The sequence below is a fragment of the Maudiozyma barnettii genome (genome assembly GCF_903064755.1).
Source record: "Maudiozyma barnettii strain CLIB 1767 genome assembly, contig: KABA2_08, whole genome shotgun sequence".
Taxonomy (NCBI): domain Eukaryota; kingdom Fungi; phylum Ascomycota; class Saccharomycetes; order Saccharomycetales; family Saccharomycetaceae; genus Maudiozyma; species Maudiozyma barnettii.
In genome coordinates this window covers 89,048-108,143 of record NW_024545245.1, presented here as the reverse complement: position 1 = coordinate 108,143, position 19,096 = coordinate 89,048, and the positions used below count along the sequence as shown (strand labels likewise).

Sequence of the window (19,096 nt, the reverse complement as noted above, 5' to 3'; positions counted from 1 at the left end):
TCTTATATAATTATCTCTTATATGATTATTTTTTGGGTTTTTTAATTCTCCTTTAGTTTTCTTTAATATATAAATATATAACCTTTCTTTTCTTTTCTTTCTTTTATTCGTTTAATATTGAATTATATATACACAATTGCACTCAAAAAAGGGTACTTCCTCCTCCACCTCATCTAAATATCTTCATCCTCTACCTTTTTTTCTTATCTTCGTTTGCATCTAAAAGATATTTACCGTCATCAATATATATATATATATATTATAATTGAATTGATTCTGATGAAATGAAAAGGAGGGACAATTCCTTCCATGATGAAAACTTCCATTCTTCCATAGGAACACGGGACCTCCCACCAAATGGAAACGGTAACGGCAACATCCCTTACGGTTACCCCATGAGACAAGGTCCTCCTCCTCCACAACAGCAGCATATGTATGGTGTACCTCCGCCACATTCTAATGATATTCCAATATCCTTGAAGAATGGACAGTTGTACCATATGCAACAACAGCAACCGAACAATGTTGGTAATGTTAATTCAGGAATGGGAATGCCCCAATCGATGCAATTGTATCAGCAGCAGCAGGTGCCGACACCATTTCAGCCAATTCAAGAACAGCAGCAACAACAACAACAACAACAACAACAACAACAACAACAACAGCATATGTATTTATCGGGCCTTGTTCAACAACAAGATCAGAATATTCAACAGCAACAGCATTCTCTTCCTCCTCCACCTCCTCCTCAACAACAACAACAACAACAACCTATATACAACAATCATCCACAACAACAACAACCATCACAGCAGCAGCAGCAGCAGATTGCAATGCCGATTTATAATCAGGTTCCACCTGGTAATCCCATACCGTCTTCGCAGTACCCAGTACAAACCAATGTTATGAACCTCAATAGAGTGCCTATCAATGCTTACGCAGCACAGATTTCCGAATACATGATAGAAGACGAGTATGGTGATAATATTAATCATAATATCAATGGCCACGAGTTACCACTCAATTATAACAATAGTACAAATCCCAATGGTCCCATGATCAATGGTCTTTTAAATATTCCAAATTCTAAAGCATTGAGAAATTCTAAAAGAGCAGTCCAGAATCGTAACGCTCAAAAAGCCTTTCGTATGAGGAAAGAAAGATATATACGACTTCTTGAAAATAAATCACGCAAATTCGATGAATTGATGAAGGAAGTACAACGATTAAAGCTTGAAAATATGAATTTAAAGAATAGAATATGGGAATTAGAAGGAAAATTGAAAGCTTATACACAGGAAACAGAGACACCTGTACCGATAGTGACAACAACTGATATAGCTACAGATAAAGTACCTCAATCCATTCAGGATAAAAATAATAACAAGAGTAAGAATGGTGAGGGCTAAATCTGTTGCCCATCAACATGAAAGCAATATGTAGCACTTTTTAATGTGTGTTTGCATTCGAGTATACAGATACACTCTCTCGGGTTTCTGTTTTTCAATTTACCTTGAAGTCAAGCTTAATTCCTTAACGTTCGACCCATTTTCTTTATATGCATTAGTATGCCATCAATTGTCTGAATTCAAACTGCGCTATCCAAACCATTACCCCTCAAGCATATCATCAACTTCTTACAGTAATTATTTATTCATTCATTCATTTATTCATTCATGTCCCTTTATCATTCCATCAACGTCATATAAATATAAATATATATGAATATACTTATATTCAAGAAAGAAAATCACGATAAAAAATATGTCTATGTAGTTCTATCTGTATATATATTTATCCCAGTAAAAAAAACCAACTGAGCTGACTACATAACTTCTCGATTCAACTTCATTGATACTTTGCCACTTCATCGCAAGCCAGATATAATTGTGACGTTTCATTGTCCTACTCTGAAGCTCCCTTTTTCAGTGTAGTTTCCTCTAACGGGGGGACTAAATCACGTGACCTCTCAAACTTTATGACTACGCACCCCCTCAGAAATACCTGCATCATTTACCCAACAAGAGAAAAGAGAAGCCCGCAAGCTGTCAGTTCAACGAGTTTCCCGCTCCCCCTTAAAACGGTTCGATTAAGTAATTTATGGAGCGAGGGGGTTGCGATAGTTATTCCATCATCTAGAATGTTCTAGATTAAATTGAAACGAATAAACAGGCACAGGTTTGAGAAATTGTAATCAGTCAGAAGACTATTTAAGGACTTTGAATTATGTAATAACATAAGACATTATTTAACCATTTTTTTTTTTAGTACGTGACATAAAAGAAGTTCATTTATTTTTAGGGACTGAGTGAAAAATCTATCAAGAGCAAGATGCTAAGAACAGTAAATTTGCAGATTGCAAGATCAAGCAATTCACTAACGAGAACATCGTTAATTGGAGTGCGTACATTATTCAGAAGTCTATCTTATGGAAGGGCAGTTTCTGTACCTCGAATTTCTCCAGTTCGGAGTTTTAATCCTTCAAAATTGAAAATTATACCTTCACAAAACCTTAAATCATTGAGGGGACCATTATTACTATTTTCTAGATCGTATGTTCAAATACGTACAGATCCCAACAAAAAAACATACTTAGAGCAATATGCCACCAATCTAACTTCACTAGCTAAAGAAGGGAAGTTAGATCCAATTATTGGTAGGGATGAGGAGATATCTCGTGCAATTCAGATTTTGTCAAGAAGAACAAAGAACAACCCGGTGGTAATTGGTAGAGCAGGTGTTGGTAAGACTTCGCTGGTTGAAGGCCTTGCACAAAGAATTGTAAGAGATGAAGTTCCCGAATCATTGCGTGGTAAGCAACTTTATAATTTAGAATTGAGTTCTTTGATTGCTGGTGCAAAATATAAAGGTGAATTCGAAGAAAGACTTAAGGGAGTTCTAGACGATATTGATGAAAGTGTAGTCATTTTTATTGATGAGGTTCATATGTTATTAGGTCTTGGTGGTTCGGGACAAGGATCAATGGATGCTTCTAATATTTTAAAACCAAAATTAGCCAAAGGTTTAAGATGTATCTCTGCCACTACATTGGATGAATATAAAATTATTGAAAAGGACCCCGCATTAGCCAGAAGATTCCAACCTATTATTTTGAGTGAACCAACTGTTGCTGATACCATTTCCATATTGAGAGGGCTAAAGGAAAGATATGAAGTACATCATGGGGTAAGAATCACTGATGCGGCATTGGTTTCGGCTGCAGTGTTATCAAATAGATATATTAATGATAGATTCTTACCAGATAAAGCTATCGATTTAGTGGATGAAGCATGTGCTGTATTAAGATTACAACATGAATCTAAACCTGATGAAATCCAAATCCTAGATCGTCATATCATGAGAATTCAAATCGAATTGGAATCGTTAAAGAAGGAGACAGATCCTGTCTCTATTGAAAGAAGAGAATCATTACAGAAAGAATTAGATTTGGATAATGAAGAACTTTCGAGACTGACTAAGATTTGGGATGCAGAAAAGGAAGAGATTGATTCTATTAAGAATGCAAAGGCTAATTTGGAGAAAGCTAAGATTGAATTAGAACAAACACAAAGAAATGGTGATTATCGTAAAGCCTCAGAGTTAAGGTTTGCTTTGATTCCAGATTTAGAGAAAAAAATTGAATTAAGTAATAAGAAGGACTCAAACGGTAACGTCGTCACAGAGACGATGTTGCATGATTCTGTCTCATCTGATGATATTTCAAAAGTTGTCGCAAGAATGACAGGTATCCCAACCGAAACCGTATTGAAGGGCGATAAGGATCGTTTATTGTTCATGGAGGATTCATTAAGAGAAAGAGTCGTGGGGCAAGATCAAGCTATTAAAGCAATTGCAGAAGCTGTCAGACTTCAAAGAGCAGGTTTGACTAGTGAGAAGAGACCAATTGCAAGTTTCATGTTCCTAGGTCCAACAGGTACAGGTAAGACTGAATTGACAAAAGCTTTGGCCCAATTCCTTTTTGACAATGAATCTAATATTATCAGGTTTGATATGTCTGAATTTCAGGAGAAACATACAGTTTCAAGATTGATTGGTGCGCCTCCAGGTTATGTATTAAGTGAATCTGGTGGTCAATTAACTGAGGCAGTTAGAAGAAACCCTTACTCTGTGGTTCTGTTTGATGAATTTGAAAAGGCACACCCTGATGTCTCTAAACTATTGTTACAAGTATTGGATGATGGTAAATTAACAGACTCATTAGGTCACTCTGTTGATTTCCGTAATACCATCATTGTTATGACTTCCAATATTGGTCAAGATATTTTGTTGTCTGAAAAGCCAACAAAACGTGAAGAAGATTCTGGTAATATTAGCCCAAAGATTCAGCAGAGCGTCATAGATGAGATGAAGAGGCATTATCCCCCTGAATTTATTAATCGTATTGATGATATCTTGGTCTTCAATAGATTATCGAAGAAAGTCTTGAGATCCATTGTAGATATTAGAATCAAGGAAGTTCAAGAGAGATTAAACGAAAAGAGGATGAAGTTGAATTTGTCACTAGAAGCTAAGGATTGGTTAACTGATCATGGTTATGATCATTTCTATGGTGCAAGACCATTGAATAGATTGATTCATAAGGAAATATTAAATTCAATGGCTACATATTTGTTAAAGGGACAATTGAGAACGGGTGAGACAGTCAATGTGATCGTCAAGGACAATAAATTGGTCGTCGAACCAAATCATGCCGAAGGTGAAGAAATCGAACAAAAACTAGAGAAATAAGAGGGAAACAGATATTAATTAAAAGTTCTCCCATATAAATATTTTTAGATTCAACCAATATATATTCTGTCTATACAAAAAAATTTACAAAGTAAAGTACTAACGTCTCGTAATTAGCGCTATCCTCTTTTCCTTGATGCACTGCTGTTGTCACAAAACACCGGAGTAGATCAGGGAAAGTATTAATTATTTTTCATTATTTTTTTTTTTTTGTGAGGCGATGAGATGATCATTTTGGGATTATTGAAATATGTATATATACATATATATTTTAAAAAGATATAGCAGAGTCTACCACAAAGGAATATAACGACACTGAAGTACGCAAGAGATAGTATACTAAGTGATTTATTCGTTGTCATTAGGAACTATTATAATTATGGATCAATTTAATAAGGATACCGATGAGTTTTCTAACTGGTTGTTGAATAGTGCCAATGTTAAAGTATCTTCCAAAATCACCATTGTTGATCTTAGAAACTCAAATGAGGGAAGAGCTGTAGTTACAAACGAACAAATAGCTAAGGATGAAATTTTATTTGAGATTCCATTTGAGTCTCTAATTAATATAGAGACATCTCAGATTAACAAGGACTATCCAGATATACAAGACAAACTGAACAAGCTTGGTCAATGGAACGGTCTTATTGTATGCTTACTATATGAATGGGAATGGCTACATGAAAAGAGTAAATGGTGGCCATATATGAAGGTATTACCTACCTCGGGGACGTTGAATGGGTTGATGTACTGGAATGATGATCAATTGAAAAAATTAGAACCATCTTTAGTGTTGGAAAGAATTGGGAAGGAAGGAGCTAAACAAATGTATGAGACAATTATGAAGTTTGTTAGAGATAATGGACTGGATAAATCGCTCGGAAATACTTCCTGGGAAAACTTTTTAAGAGTCGCTAGTACAATTATGTCCTATTCATTTGATGTTGAAAAACCAGAGGGTGAGGGTCATGATGATGATGAACTCGAAACTGTTAGTTTGAAATCAATGGTCCCATTTGCTGATACTCTGAATGCAGACACCCATAAATGCAATGCACATTTGGAATATGACAGGGACAGTTTAAAGATGCGTGCCATTAAATCTATCGCTAAAGATGAACAGGTTTATAACATTTATGGTGAACATCCAAACTCAGAAATCCTTAGAAGGTACGGATATGTTGAGATGGAAGGGTCTGCGTTCGATTTTGGTGAAGTAATACTTCGTAACATTAAAAATAGTTTACAGTCGAAGTACACTGTCGATGAAGAGTATTTAGATTGGGCTCTAACTGAATTGAAGAACGATGAAATGATTGAGACATTTTTTGAGGATGAAGAGATAGTTTTGGATTCTTATGATTGTTATATATCTGGTGAGATATTGACTGAATTGGTCTTATTTTTACAAATTATCACTACGCTTTCTAGTATACCAAATGTGAAGGATCAAAATGAGGTTGATAGACTAGTCACTTTGAAGAGAGTTACAAAGAAATGTGTCCAATTAGTTGAAAGTGGAGTGGTAACACAGGGATGTTCGGACGTATGGAAACTTTCTGTTAAGAACCGATTGAAGGAGTACCCAGAAGATTGCATCAACATTACAATGAGCTTTGATGACAATGACTCTACAGATAAAATCAGAGAATCTATGGCCAAGATAGTATTAAGATCCGAATGTCGGGCTTTAGATAAATGTATGGAGTCTATATCTCAACAATACAAAATCATTAACGATGAAAAGCTTTTGAACAATATTTTAAAGAGAAAAAGTAATCCCGATTCTGATGAATCATCTAAGACCAAGAAACAAAAAATATAAAATCTATGTACCTATATATTTTTATGTCTAGTTCTATATAACAATAATTGTGATGTTATTTTTAACGATTATTTATACACTTTAAATTGAATGAATATTTCAATTGAACGTGTCACTTATTCGGAAAGATATCTCAGATATATAATTTAGAAAATCAAGTATAATTATTTACATTATTTAATTAAATACCATCTGTAACACTAGAAACGTTTTATTGGTTTTTTTGGCTCTTCGATTTCGATGTTCCCCAAAAACATAGGCACCGTTACCCTATGCGTCTCTAAAAAATTGATGATAGCAACGATTCTCATTGACATAAAACAAACCTTTACAGGGGAGATCAAAATAGTTTAAAGCGATACATAAGAGGACATCACTAGTTATAAATTATTTAATTCATAAAGATAATTATAGCGTTTTCTTTTATACTTTAAAATGGATTCTGTGACAAATTTCTTTTGGAATGAAGAGACCCAGAGCAATGATCCCAAGACAATGGTGACCCCAGTTAATGGCCAAGATAATACATTTAAACAAAGAAACGTAGCCAGTTCAGACAACACACCATTGAAGAAGCAAACTACTAGAAATTCCGAAGAGTCTAAGGATGGTAATAGTAAAAATAATAAAGATAGAAATAAATCGGTCGTAGAGGGAACTAAAGATGGTTCGACAAGTTTACAACAAATGATGGCAGATACTTTAGTCGAGAAGGTTATAAAGATGGCATTACCACCTACCTCAGATTATTCAAGGATCAATATTGAACAGCGTACAGTCTTTAGCAAGACGAGGCCCAGTATGTCTGTCCAAATAATGAGTAATAATTTCATACTAATGAATTCTAGACTTAGTATTCCTTTCATTATGATAAATGAAATTATCCGTTTAATGAGTTGGGAAAATGTACCCTTTACTTTGTGTATACTAATGGTACTAACATTTGCTATTTTGAAACCACTTGTAGCAGCAACTTCAGGACCTTTGTTTTATATTTTATTTGGTATTATGGTCCCTAAATACATGTATGTGCATAAACCTAATAAAATCAAAAATTTGAAAAATAATAATACACCAGCTCAAGGTCCAGCATTAAGGAAACCTGTTATTCCTGAACCTGTGCCAGAATTAAGTCAAGAGTTTGTATTAAACCTGACAGATCTACAGAATCATATGCTACTGTATGTATGGCTCTATGATAATATTAATTCCTGTTTATCGAGTTTTGCTTATTTTACCAATGAACAAATCTCATGTTTAGTTTTTGTTGTACTTTTATTCATTGCAATAATAAATCTTTTATTTATTGAGAACATTGCAAATTGGGTACCCATTAAATTTATTTTAGTGTTATTACTATGGGGATTTATCGTTGCAATGCATCCGATTAATAGAGAGCTGATATTGAAGCAAATAAACTCAGAAGAGACACGACTTAAAACTCTATCCTTTATAACGTCTTATGAAACATTAATAAATCAACATTTAAGGTATGTTGAGGCAAAAGAAAATAAACTTGTTAAAGTATATGAAATACAGAAATATAGAGAGACCTATAAAGAATGGAGAACCATTGGATTTTCAAATGATGATTATTGTTTATTTTCTGACTTACGTATTAAGGAATTAAGCATTTCAGATTATTGTTCAAAATTATTAGATGATGTGTTACCTCCAACCGATTGGGAATGGATTCCAGGATCATCATGGGTATTGGATTTAAATCCTCATGAATGGGTCGAAGATAATTTTATTCAGAATGTAGAGATTGATTCCGAGACTAAATGGGTATATGATGTAGACTTCGATGGGTTCCGTGGGAAGTATAGACGTAGGATGTGGACAAATATGGTCACAAGGACTATTGAGACCAAAGATAATTGTGTTAATAATATAGAAAAGGATGATGGGGAACAAGTCATAGAGGAAGTTGTTAACCCATTGAGAGATGTGATATCAAATCGTGAGTCAAGTTTCCATGGTGTTACTAGAGGCTCTTTGGCTGGTGCACATAACAGTAGTATGATATCTGAAGGTAACAAGATGAATGACTCACTTCTTATGGAAGGGGATGAAACTGTAGACAGTAGTTTGACAAATGATGGATCCTTTAATGGTATTAATGATATGACTGATTTCCTCAATACAGCTGTTTGAGTGAGATGACTATATATAGATATATAGATATATATATAAAGAATAGATGCATAATGATGATAATGTGTTAGTAAAACTTTCATCTTTTCATAAAACTTTCAAGTGTTAGAGATGAAAGAGAAGAAGTTGACCCATTTTTTTGTTCTTTCTTCTTATTTGCAAGTAAACTATTCAAAGAGTTTTGTTTTCTTTTTTTAGCTCTACTTTTAGCCGTACTGTTTGAAATTTTGTTTTGAATAACAGGAGATGGTGAATTCGATAAACTTTCAGGTGGTGGTGAATTAATTTTACTTTCTATCTTATTAGATTTAAAAGAAACTTTATGATTGCAATGTCGACATTTAAAACTCAATGAGTCCTCTTGTTCGTTATCCGAAGTCGATACAATATCCATGTTGACCATGGGGACATGCACTACACCACACTCTCCACAAAATTTGACGTCTGCGTCCGTGATCTCTGATGGTAGTGTGAGATCGTATCTCTTTGTTGCATTATAGAAACTTTTTAAGTATAATCCTGCTAATGCGGGAGTCTGTAACGTAGGTAATGAGTGTAACAAATCATATTTCTGTCTCAAATGTCTGTCTCTGAATCTCTCCCGCTGTATTCTATTCATTGTTCAAAAGGGATGTGCCTCTTGTTTTATAAACTGTTTGCTATGTATATGAAAGTTACTTATTAGTGAATAAATTTTTTTTTCAGCTTCCTTAAGTGAAAAAGTGTCATATATTTTTAGTTTTTTAAAAAATATTCATGAATCGTATCGTACATTATATAATAATATAAAAAGGGATTGCAACGAAAAAAGAAAACAAGAAAGGATGTTGGAAGATAAATTATACAAGGTGTTTTCGTTTTTCGTTAGAGAGGGAGGTCGTAGACGTGATGTGTAGAGACTATGAGTTCTGACTATTGATGGCAAGTTCCATGATTAATCTTGTGGTCATATGCAAAAATGGGTATGCCGAGAAAGTACTAATTTCATCTTCTGATGAAGTTGTTCCAGTAGAGTCGTTGGTGTTGTTGTTATCTGTATTGTCTACAGGTTCCCAACCATCGAATTTGAAATCTGCAAGGTAATTGTTAGTCTCGATTTGAAACAATTGAATTACAATTTTCATCAAATTTGGAATTTTTTTGTTTTTATCTTCGACACTGTGATCATATCTCCAACGTACACGAATAGTCCAAAGATCATCCTCTGAAGGTTTTGCCCATTCTGCGCCTAAATTCTTCAAAGCGATATAGATTTCACCCATGACATCCAATGGGTATGATCTTGACCTTATCCCGAAATGCCATCTTGTCTTTGATTTCTTCGTGGTCAATGGAGAGATCTTATCTACCGACAGGCCATGCTCAATCATGTTAGCACGATGAATCTGTGGTAATGAAGTTGGTAAGATTGCAATGGTTGATTTTTCTTCATGAGTGTTATAATAAACTGAATCAAACACAGGAGTCTTCAGCCCATTTGTTGGAGTTGTTGCAGATGTGGCATTGATACCTTGATGAGACGCAGACCCTGTTGAGTCTATAGTACTTTTCATGTTCGTACTAGAATGTTCCAAAGGTGATTGAGTCAAGAAATTTTGTAAATTTTCATTCTCCATTGAATTTTGATCATTCTGTTGTTTAATTTTCAATTCGTTAAGAGTAGCTCTATTTTCTTTAATCAGTAAATAAGCGTCTTTAATTTCATTAATCTGTGGGTTATCGGTAGTTGGAGATGTCAATGCTTCATAAATTTCATCGTGTTCGTACCCCATGGTGGTTGATAGGATATGAACCAGGGATTCGTCTATTTGGTCATGAGCCAATACTAAGACATTATGGTCCGAATAATCCGAATTGCTCGTAGTACTTGTAGTAGTAGTACTTGTAGTAGTAGTACTTGTAGTTGGAGCATTTTTAATATTACTATCCGGTTCATTAATAACTTTCAAATAATCTGGTAAATTTATTTTAAACCAATCATCCTGGATGATTTCCTGGATTGTGATTCTGTTCAACGGATTCACAATCAGCATTCTCTTAATTAAAGATGCTGCCCCATCTGATAAAAATTTTGGCAAGGTATAGATCCCGTTGCTAATATTTTTGAACAGCACAGGGATGGAGTCGTCATCGAACGGCAGCCTTCTGCACAGCATGACGTACAGGATCACCCCACAGGACCACACGTCGACTTCGGGGCCCGCGTATAGTTTCCCACTGATGACCTCCGGGGCTGCGTAATTTGGAGACCCACACGAGGTCTTTAAGAAGTTCCCATCCGTCATGATATTGGACAGGCCGAAATCTGCGATTTTCACGTTCAGATGGTCATCTAGTAGCAAGTTTTCCGGCTTCAAGTCTCTATGGACGATCTTGTGTCTGTGGCAGTAATCCACGGCGGAGATGATTTGTTGAAAGAACCTGCGAGCTTCATCTTCTGTCATTTTATCACGTTGGACAATGTAGTCGAACAACTCGTCGTTGGCGAACTCTATCACCATCACGATTTCGTTAGGCGAGGATATGACGTCGTACAGCTTAATGATATGCGGATGTCTTAGCAGTCTCAAGTATGAGATTTCTCTTTCGATCCGCCCTTTCATATCGTTTTTCGTCAGTAGTTTCTTATTGATGATTTTCAAGGCTACTTTCTGGCCGGTGGTGATGTGGTAGGCGAGCTTAACCTTACCGAACGACCCTTCACCCAGCGTCTTGACGATTTGGTAGTTACCGATTCTAGAGCCGTCGCTTAGCAGAGATTGTTTATTGTGAGAGTGGGAGTGGTGGTGACGAGAGTGTCTCGTTTGGTTGTTGGTGTTGTTGTTGTCCATAGTCTGTTGTATACGTTGTCTCTCTGGTTGTAATGCGTGGTAGTGTGTAGTGTGTAATGAGTATATGTATGTGTATATGTATATGCAGTTGCTATACTTCGCACTTGGTAACAAGATGTAGCGAGCTGTAGTTGTTGTCCCCTGTGCTGTCTTCCTATCTTCTTGTAGTATCTACCAAACAACGAAAACTTGCGATCAGCATTTTCCCTCCCGCACGCTGCAACGAGAAGGCGAAAGACGAAAAGACACCGCCGCCGTGCCGAGTGATCGTGGCACGTGACACACATCACTCGGCACGGCGGAAGACACACCCTCAGCGGCTCGCGGCACCCACACACCCACACCCTGCCAATTGCCTCCGTTCTCTCGTTCCAGATCGCACCCCCATGCCTGTCACCGTCCACCGCCCACCGCCCCGACATGTGGATGGCACGTGCTGTGCGATTCCATTATTGCGCTGCTTGCTGCTCGGGCGGGCGGTGGACGTATTCCGTATTTCGTATTTCGTACCTGCCTGGCGGCACCCCACATATAAAGAGCGAACGGGAGACGGCAAGAGGTAGACACCCCACATACACTATACACTATATACACACACTATACACACACACACAGTCGGTCAGACAGCAATACACTACAGTACAGCCTGCCATGGAGACGCCCGTGAAACAGCTCACCCTGGCACACCACAACAGGCACTACAGCCACCTGCTGCGTGACATACTGCACATCTACGGGAACGTCACGCCCAGGACTGTCAAGAAGATCGCCACTGCCAACCTCTCAGATATAGACAGCGACTCCATCGTGATATCCTTCACCGTGCCAGACATCGCGCTGCCCATCGACAAGGTCATACTGTACCCTGCAGACTGTCTGGTTGGCTCCGACAATGAAAAATTCACCCGGTTGCTGCTGCAGACAGTGCACAGGACCGGGAAGTCTCTGGTGAAACTGAACACATGCCTACCACCAGGCACGTTGCCGGACTTCCTCGTGTTGCTGCTGGTGCCCTTGCCCGTGGTGTGCTACTTCTTCGACCAGCTGCTGCTGTACATCCCGCTGTTCGGGGAGGCACTGTACAACAATCCAAACTACCTGCGCTGCATTATCGCACTGGAACTGCTGTGCCACCTGTGCGAATCGCTGGTCTTTCTTAGACCGCTCATGTACAAGTACAGCGTCCCTTTCGATCTGCAGATCGAATGGTACATGTGGGGACTGCTGGAAGGTTACGGCCCTGTAAGAAGAATCAATCAGCACATCGGCAGCAATTCGAAATAATCGCTGCTCTTTGTATTGTATTGTATTTTTTTTTTCACCGAGACGAAGACTCATTTTGTACAGTTTTGTTGCGCGGATTTAACAATTTGCATTATATAATACTTACTGTATATATACATATATATATATCTTAAGTAATACATTCACATACTTGTGCACACCAACAACAACAACAACAACACCTCTCTGCGCCCGAAGTATGGTACTAGACATCCCCCCAGAGGACCAACTCTCTCAGAACGAGTACAAGGCAGTCAAGTTCTACTCGCCGCTGAAAGTCAGACCCACAGACTCAACAACCGTCGACGCCCAAAGGAAACAGTACCCCTATAAGGCAATGAAACCATGCATCTCCTTCAATACTGTCCCTGTGGTCAACGCTAACGCTAAACGGATCGATAGGCTCTATAAGCAGGACTTCCCGGGGGTCCAGTTCCCAACAGACTACACGATGGAGGAATACTACGATAATGAAAGTGGATACGCTGGTGATAACAATAATCAGTACAACCTACATAACCAATACCTCTTGAACAATCTGAATTCAGTCTCGACCCATATGGCCGGAAGACAGCCGTCACCAACAAGGTTTCCTTCCTCGGGCTCTTCACCTGCTATTGCCACTGGTGGTGGAGGAAAACGGCAACAGTCGCATAAATCGATTCAATTGACCGAAATGTTTAAGATTGCTAAAAATGGGAAGATCGTCAGAGAGGACTACCCAACAAAACCAACAATCCAAAATAATTCACTCGTGTTGAATAATACGACTTTGAACTGGGATAAATTATGGGCGTTGCGTCGGTTGCAACTGGATAATAGAACGCTACATAAAGACGATTTTTTCAAATACCCTGATATTCTGTTCGCTGAGCACGGCCCAAATATCGTTACTTTGCAAGATATGGATTCAGATGGATTCACTCCTCTGACTAAGAATCAAAAGAGAAAGATTAAAGTCATTAATGAAAGAATCGGCTACCCAAACTTACCAAGAACTATCTTATGCAGAATCGACGGGAGAAAACACACCTGGGTGGGACTCGATTGGTTGTTCACAAACTGTATCAAAAATACAGATCATCTCATCGTAGTCACAAACCTCCCTTCTCTAATCACTAGACAGAAACCAAAATTAAGAACCGCAAGAAGTGCGACACGTTATGGTCAAACAAGAAGCCTGAGTAGAAGTAGAAGTCGCGGTAGAAGACGCAGTGCAATGAGGGATTCGGACGATGGCGATTCGGGAATTAACAGTTACTATGGAATGGACGATACCGATGATGATAGTGGCTCGGATGATGATGATAATGACGTTGAGGACGGTTCGACAAGCGCATGGTACCCTGGTTACGATATCAACCAAATCAGAGCCACAATGAAGGACATCCAAACTTATATTGAATCCTTACTGTTGTTGAATAATCCAAGTCGTGCTATTAAGCTAACAATTGAAATAACTGTTGGAAAGACGATGAATTGTCTTTGTAACTCCACTAACATTTACACGCCAGATTTAATTGTCACATCCAATCTAAATGTTGAAACAGTGGTGAAATGGAGATCAAATTATATTTCTGATAAACTATGCAGTTCTTTCCCAATTCCTGTTATTGTCGTGCCTGCCTTATACATGAACAATTTTGAAAAAACGTTGGAAATAAAATCTCAACAATTGATGGCTATCCCTGGTCAGGACCCACCTAGTACAACCCCAACAGCTTTACCAAAGAAACAGTCTGGCCAAGAATTACTGGAAAATCTAGATCAAATGACATACAACTCATTAAAGGAAAGTATCAAATTAAATAAAATTACTTCACACTCTAAGAAAAAGCAAATGGTTGATGTCGTGAATACATCCTTGTCAGTATCTAAAAGGACGAAAAAGAAGTCTAGTAAAAAATCAAAATCAAAATCATCATTGTCCCCAGTTTCATCAAATACAGATATTGGGTTGAGAAAAATTAAAACTACAGATCCTCATCGTTTGAAACCCGTCAAATCTGTATCATACAACGTAGCTGAACATTCAGACTCACATGGAATCCCAATCTACAAATCTAAGAGCACAACAGAAAGAGTGCCATTGAAGCATTATAAATCTAATTCAGAAATACCCAGAAAACAAATCAGTTCTAGTAGTAGCTCAACGGCTAGCAACAAAGGTTTCTTTTCATCGTTGTTCAAAGGTAGTGCCACAACTACGGGGACAAAGGAAAAGAAGAAAGGGATATTCTGGTAAGGTACTTATTGTTCAAAAACATACAATCCTATACTTTTCATAATTTATATATGTATATATCAGTAAATAATTTTATATCCCAAAAGAACTATTTTAAAAGAACATTTTCTTCACTAATATTTTTTGCTTATATATATTAGCTGCATGCGTATAACGAAAAATTAAAAAGGCATATATATAAACGTCAATTATATAACAACCTGGTTTCCTGTAACAAAACGTGACAAAAGAGATCAACCCTCAGGGATAAGAATAGTTATGTCAGATAATAGAAAGAGAAAGGCTGAGAATGAGTCTCGTGGTCTACAAACAGAACTTCATCCAGCTTTGAAATCGGCCAACTTAACATTAATCAAAGAACAGCAACATCACAGTAATCCATATATAAGTAATGATCATAATGCTGGTAATAACCGTAAGAGAGCTCATCTATCTAGATTTTTCCGTAAAGGTGAAATTATTGAACGTGTAACTCAAGAACGTGCAAAATTACGTGAGGTTGAGAAACAATTGGAGGTAACGCTAGCAGAGGAACAAGAAGAGAAGAAACGTTATCAATTAAAGGTCATTAGTGGTGAATTACCAGATCTTGAGAAGGGTGAGAATAAATTTATTAAAAGTGTGGATGATATACCTGAGGATGTAGAGTGGTGGGATGCCGTATATTTAGATAAGAAGACTCATCAAATATTAGGGAAATACGTTGTTTCAGATTATGAATCTGAGGAAGAAGAAGAAGAAGAAGATAATGATCAAGAAGATGGGAATTATGCGCCAAATATACGTTATGTACATCATCCTTTACTTCAAGCTGATGCGAAGGTAACTAAAGATCAACTTACAAGGACATATCTTACCAAAAAAGAGCATCGTAGGATCCGCCGTCATAAGAGAAAAGTTGAGCTAGAGGAGACAGAGACGAAAATAAAATTGGGACTTATTCCTAAACCTGAACCGAAAGTAAAGCAGAGTAATATGATGAATGTATTAGAGAATGATGCAAATATTGTGGATCCGACAAGTTACGAGAAAATTGTCAAGGAACAAGTTCAAGAACGTAAGGATCAACATATTGCAACAAATAATTTACGTCATGAGGAGGCAGTAAAACGTAGAAAGGATGAGGCCAAGACTGTAACGAAATTAGATTTCGAAGACACATATTATTGTAATGTTTACAAATTTCAAAATCTTAACAATCCACAACTACGTTATAAATTGAACATGAATGCGAAACAATTGAAATTAAGAGGTTGTTGTCTTCGAATTGGTGAGGAGGGTCCTGGTTTAATAATTAGTGTGACGAACGAGAAGAACGGTAAATTTTTCAATAAATTAATAATGAATCGTCTCAAATGGAATGAATCCTTCGAAAATAGGTCAACTGGTGAAATGATTGAAAATAATGGGAACCGTGTTCATCATACGTGGAACGGGACTATAAGACTTAAGGAACATCCATTTTCTGGATGGTTTATGAGAGTTTGTCGAAATAGCGATGATTTAAAAGGTGCACTGGCACGATTCAATGGTGAGTCTTTTTATAGAGATACATTAGGTACCTCGTCATGATGAAGAACCTAAAAATTATGTATTATAGACATATAACTTTTATATAGATAATGTATGCGTCAAATATTTACAGGGTTGATCCGTAGGTCATACTGTATAAATAGTATATATGTGTGTATTTAATTTGTAATCGTTGATTCTGTCATTAAAATGTGGAATAAAACTTTCGCCCTTAAAAAAATAATAAAGATAGATATATATAAGTCTATCTTTTTTTTAAGCGTCCCTGATCTTAGCTAGAATCTCAGAGTCTCTGAACAAGATGACTTCATCATCAGAGTTCAACTTAATGGTAGAGCCACCGAATTGTGGAATCAAGACTTGATCACCGATCTTGACTTGTGGGGTAACCTTGTTACCATTGGCATCTGTGAAACCTGGGCCAACAGCTAAAACTTCAGCTTGGTTTAGTTTCTCGACATTCTTTTCTGGTAAATACAAACCAGAAGCGGTCTTAGCTTGAGCCTTGACTCTTTGGACTAAGACACGGTCTAGTAGTGGAACAATAGACTTGGCAGATTTGATGATAGTAGACATTGGTACTGATTGGACGATATATGTAGAAGTGGACGTGTATTCTTGATAAAGAGACCATCTTTAAGTCTACAAACAAAAACAAAAAGGAATATTAAAATTTATGCAAGCTGACTTTAAATGAATCATTAAAATGAGCGATCCCTTTGCACTTTGCCATTTCAGCGAATGGCTTTCAATTTCGCAATAATTTTCGCCACTTTTTGGTCAATAAAAATATCTAGCCCTTGTTTAACCCTATTTTATTTCGTCTAACATGATATAGATTACATACTTAATATGTAGTATACGAATATAAATGTGGTTAGGCTATGAAACTGGATTTCGTTAAACTATTCACTATCACTGAAACAGTTTTATCTAACTCAATTATTAGGAGTCCATTATCTCTTAAACATTGTAACATGCTAACATGTATCAAAAGAATATTGCAATTTTGGTTTTACACAGATTCGAAATTTATAACACAAATATATATATATATATATATAAGTATACGTATCATAATAAATCGTCTAAGGATTGTTCTGAGTCTCTCTTGATCAATTCTAGCATGCCATCTGGTAAAATTGGCTTCCCTTTCTTGTCCACTACGTATCTGAATGGCATCTCGGTGGCTTCATACTTGTTGAATTTGAACTCCGGATAGTCAAAGAATTTAATATCTTCAAATTTAGTTTGGTCTCTAATAATGATCTGAGTGGTTCTAATTGCAGTATCTGTGGTCATTTGTTTGTCACCAAGTCTTCTACCGACTAGTAAGTCAGGGTATGCCTCTTTTAGTTCTTTTGTACGATCTCTTGGTGGATGGTCACCCAAGATACCACCGAATACAAAATAGTCGAATTCGTCTGCTTCACTAGGTTGTAGATCAGTAGTTGCTCGAGGATCCAGTAGGCATACACGGCCATTCTTCATATGTTCTACATTAGCGATATCTTCATGGATATGGGATAAATCCTTGGTAGTCCATTGTAGACCCATGTCTAACAGTTTTTTAGGGATCATGTCGGAGGTTGTGCCTTCTGGCAAAGAAGAAAGAATCAGGTTCTCAGATCCTAGATCTCTAATGACTTGGGCGTACTCTAGGATCACCCATTCACTGAATCCTTCTTCCATGTGTTCAATAATGTACTTCATGTTGTATATATCGTGTTTATTTAGTCGACTATTTAATATTAAGTTCAATCTCCGTTGAAAAGAGACGTTCAACAAGAAAACATTGACGCCATAGCACTATAAAATATGACTAGTTTCTTGTCTTTTTCTTTATTTACCTGGGCAATTCCTTGGTGTTCCAGACAGCAGTTGTTCCTATTCCCAAACAGCAAAGCGTCCCAAAGTTTCCCCAAAGTCATCGCCTAAATAAAAAACTGAAATTTCCAGGCTAAAAATTTTCCCATGCGGCGTTGCAGTGAAGTTGAGGATAGCAAGGTGTCACAAAATAAAAGACAAAACTGAGAATTATTGAACTTGATTACCAGTTGAACTCGTCAAATTTTTACAACTGCATTGTTTGTTAATATGGTTGGTTATTCGTCTGAGTTGTTGCTCTTAGGCAATGTTCCTGGTCATTGGTTTTTGCACTACTTGGATGAGGGAGAAAGCCTACACATAAAAATTTAATCTTGTACTGAAACAGACATAATTGAGCTGAAGCAGACATACTGTGGTTAGACTTATATTCGTTCATTATTAAAGGTGTTAGGTATAGAGGTGAATGGTGTAGCTTAAGTTTTAATGTTAGGTAAGCAAAATATAATTGTTATATTTCTCTTATATTTGTAAGTGATTTATTTATATTGTATATAATTTACAGAACGAATAGAATCTAACTTAGAATGTAAGTTCAGAATTCTTTGTCTTTATATGTATTTTTATTCCAATATCAATTGAGGT

At 36.8% G+C, this 19,096-nt stretch overlaps 11 protein-coding genes across 11 annotated transcripts; 7 read left to right on the top strand and 4 right to left on the bottom strand.

The window, feature by feature from the left end:
• Nucleotides 1–395: 395 nt before the first annotated feature.
• On the top strand, nt 396–1,409 carry YAP6 (Yap6p; the record flags this gene model as incomplete). The annotated part of the gene is made up of 1 exon (XM_041551923.1): nt 396–1,409. One exon carries the CDS (start codon nt 396–398, stop codon nt 1,407–1,409), a length of 1,014 nt encoding a protein of 337 aa, XP_041407857.1.
• A 922-nt stretch (nt 1,410–2,331) lies between these two features.
• Nucleotides 2,332–4,749, top strand: HSP78 (chaperone ATPase HSP78; the record flags this gene model as incomplete). Its single annotated transcript, XM_041551922.1, has 1 exon — nt 2,332–4,749. The coding sequence occupies one exon, from the start codon at nt 2,332–2,334 to the stop codon at nt 4,747–4,749; it is 2,418 nt and encodes an 805-aa protein (XP_041407856.1).
• Nucleotides 4,750–5,128: 379 nt separating this feature from the next.
• Nucleotides 5,129–6,574, top strand: RKM4 (ribosomal lysine N-methyltransferase; the record flags this gene model as incomplete). The annotated part of the gene is made up of 1 exon (XM_041551921.1): nt 5,129–6,574. One exon carries the CDS (start codon nt 5,129–5,131, stop codon nt 6,572–6,574), a length of 1,446 nt encoding a protein of 481 aa, XP_041407855.1.
• Nucleotides 6,575–7,009: 435 nt separating this feature from the next.
• PEX29 (Pex29p) lies at nt 7,010–8,731 on the top strand (the record flags this gene model as incomplete). The annotated part of the gene is made up of 1 exon (XM_041551920.1): nt 7,010–8,731. One exon carries the CDS (start codon nt 7,010–7,012, stop codon nt 8,729–8,731), a length of 1,722 nt encoding a protein of 573 aa, XP_041407854.1.
• A 79-nt stretch (nt 8,732–8,810) lies between these two features.
• SNM1 (Snm1p) lies at nt 8,811–9,350 on the bottom strand (the record flags this gene model as incomplete). Its single annotated transcript, XM_041551919.1, has 1 exon — nt 8,811–9,350. One exon carries the CDS (start codon nt 9,348–9,350, stop codon nt 8,811–8,813), a length of 540 nt encoding a protein of 179 aa, XP_041407853.1.
• Nucleotides 9,351–9,630: 280 nt separating this feature from the next.
• SNF1 (AMP-activated serine/threonine-protein kinase catalytic subunit SNF1) lies at nt 9,631–11,562 on the bottom strand (the record flags this gene model as incomplete). Its single annotated transcript, XM_041551918.1, has 1 exon — nt 9,631–11,562. One exon carries the CDS (start codon nt 11,560–11,562, stop codon nt 9,631–9,633), a length of 1,932 nt encoding a protein of 643 aa, XP_041407852.1.
• Nucleotides 11,563–11,982: 420 nt separating this feature from the next.
• On the top strand, nt 11,983–12,846 carry KABA2_08S01122 (uncharacterized protein; the record flags this gene model as incomplete). The annotated part of the gene is made up of 1 exon (XM_041551917.1): nt 11,983–12,846. One exon carries the CDS (start codon nt 11,983–11,985, stop codon nt 12,844–12,846), a length of 864 nt encoding a protein of 287 aa, XP_041407851.1.
• A 199-nt stretch (nt 12,847–13,045) lies between these two features.
• On the top strand, nt 13,046–15,091 carry JIP4 (Jip4p; the record flags this gene model as incomplete). Its single annotated transcript, XM_041551916.1, has 1 exon — nt 13,046–15,091. The coding sequence occupies one exon, from the start codon at nt 13,046–13,048 to the stop codon at nt 15,089–15,091; it is 2,046 nt and encodes a 681-aa protein (XP_041407850.1).
• A 258-nt stretch (nt 15,092–15,349) lies between these two features.
• PRP3 (U4/U6-U5 snRNP complex subunit PRP3) lies at nt 15,350–16,663 on the top strand (the record flags this gene model as incomplete). The annotated part of the gene is made up of 1 exon (XM_041551915.1): nt 15,350–16,663. One exon carries the CDS (start codon nt 15,350–15,352, stop codon nt 16,661–16,663), a length of 1,314 nt encoding a protein of 437 aa, XP_041407849.1.
• A 216-nt stretch (nt 16,664–16,879) lies between these two features.
• On the bottom strand, nt 16,880–17,200 carry HSP10 (Hsp10p; the record flags this gene model as incomplete). The annotated part of the gene is made up of 1 exon (XM_041551914.1): nt 16,880–17,200. One exon carries the CDS (start codon nt 17,198–17,200, stop codon nt 16,880–16,882), a length of 321 nt encoding a protein of 106 aa, XP_041407848.1.
• Nucleotides 17,201–17,698: 498 nt separating this feature from the next.
• Nucleotides 17,699–18,337, bottom strand: SFM1 (protein-arginine N-methyltransferase SFM1; the record flags this gene model as incomplete). Its single annotated transcript, XM_041551913.1, has 1 exon — nt 17,699–18,337. One exon carries the CDS (start codon nt 18,335–18,337, stop codon nt 17,699–17,701), a length of 639 nt encoding a protein of 212 aa, XP_041407847.1.
• Nucleotides 18,338–19,096: the final 759 nt, after the last annotated feature.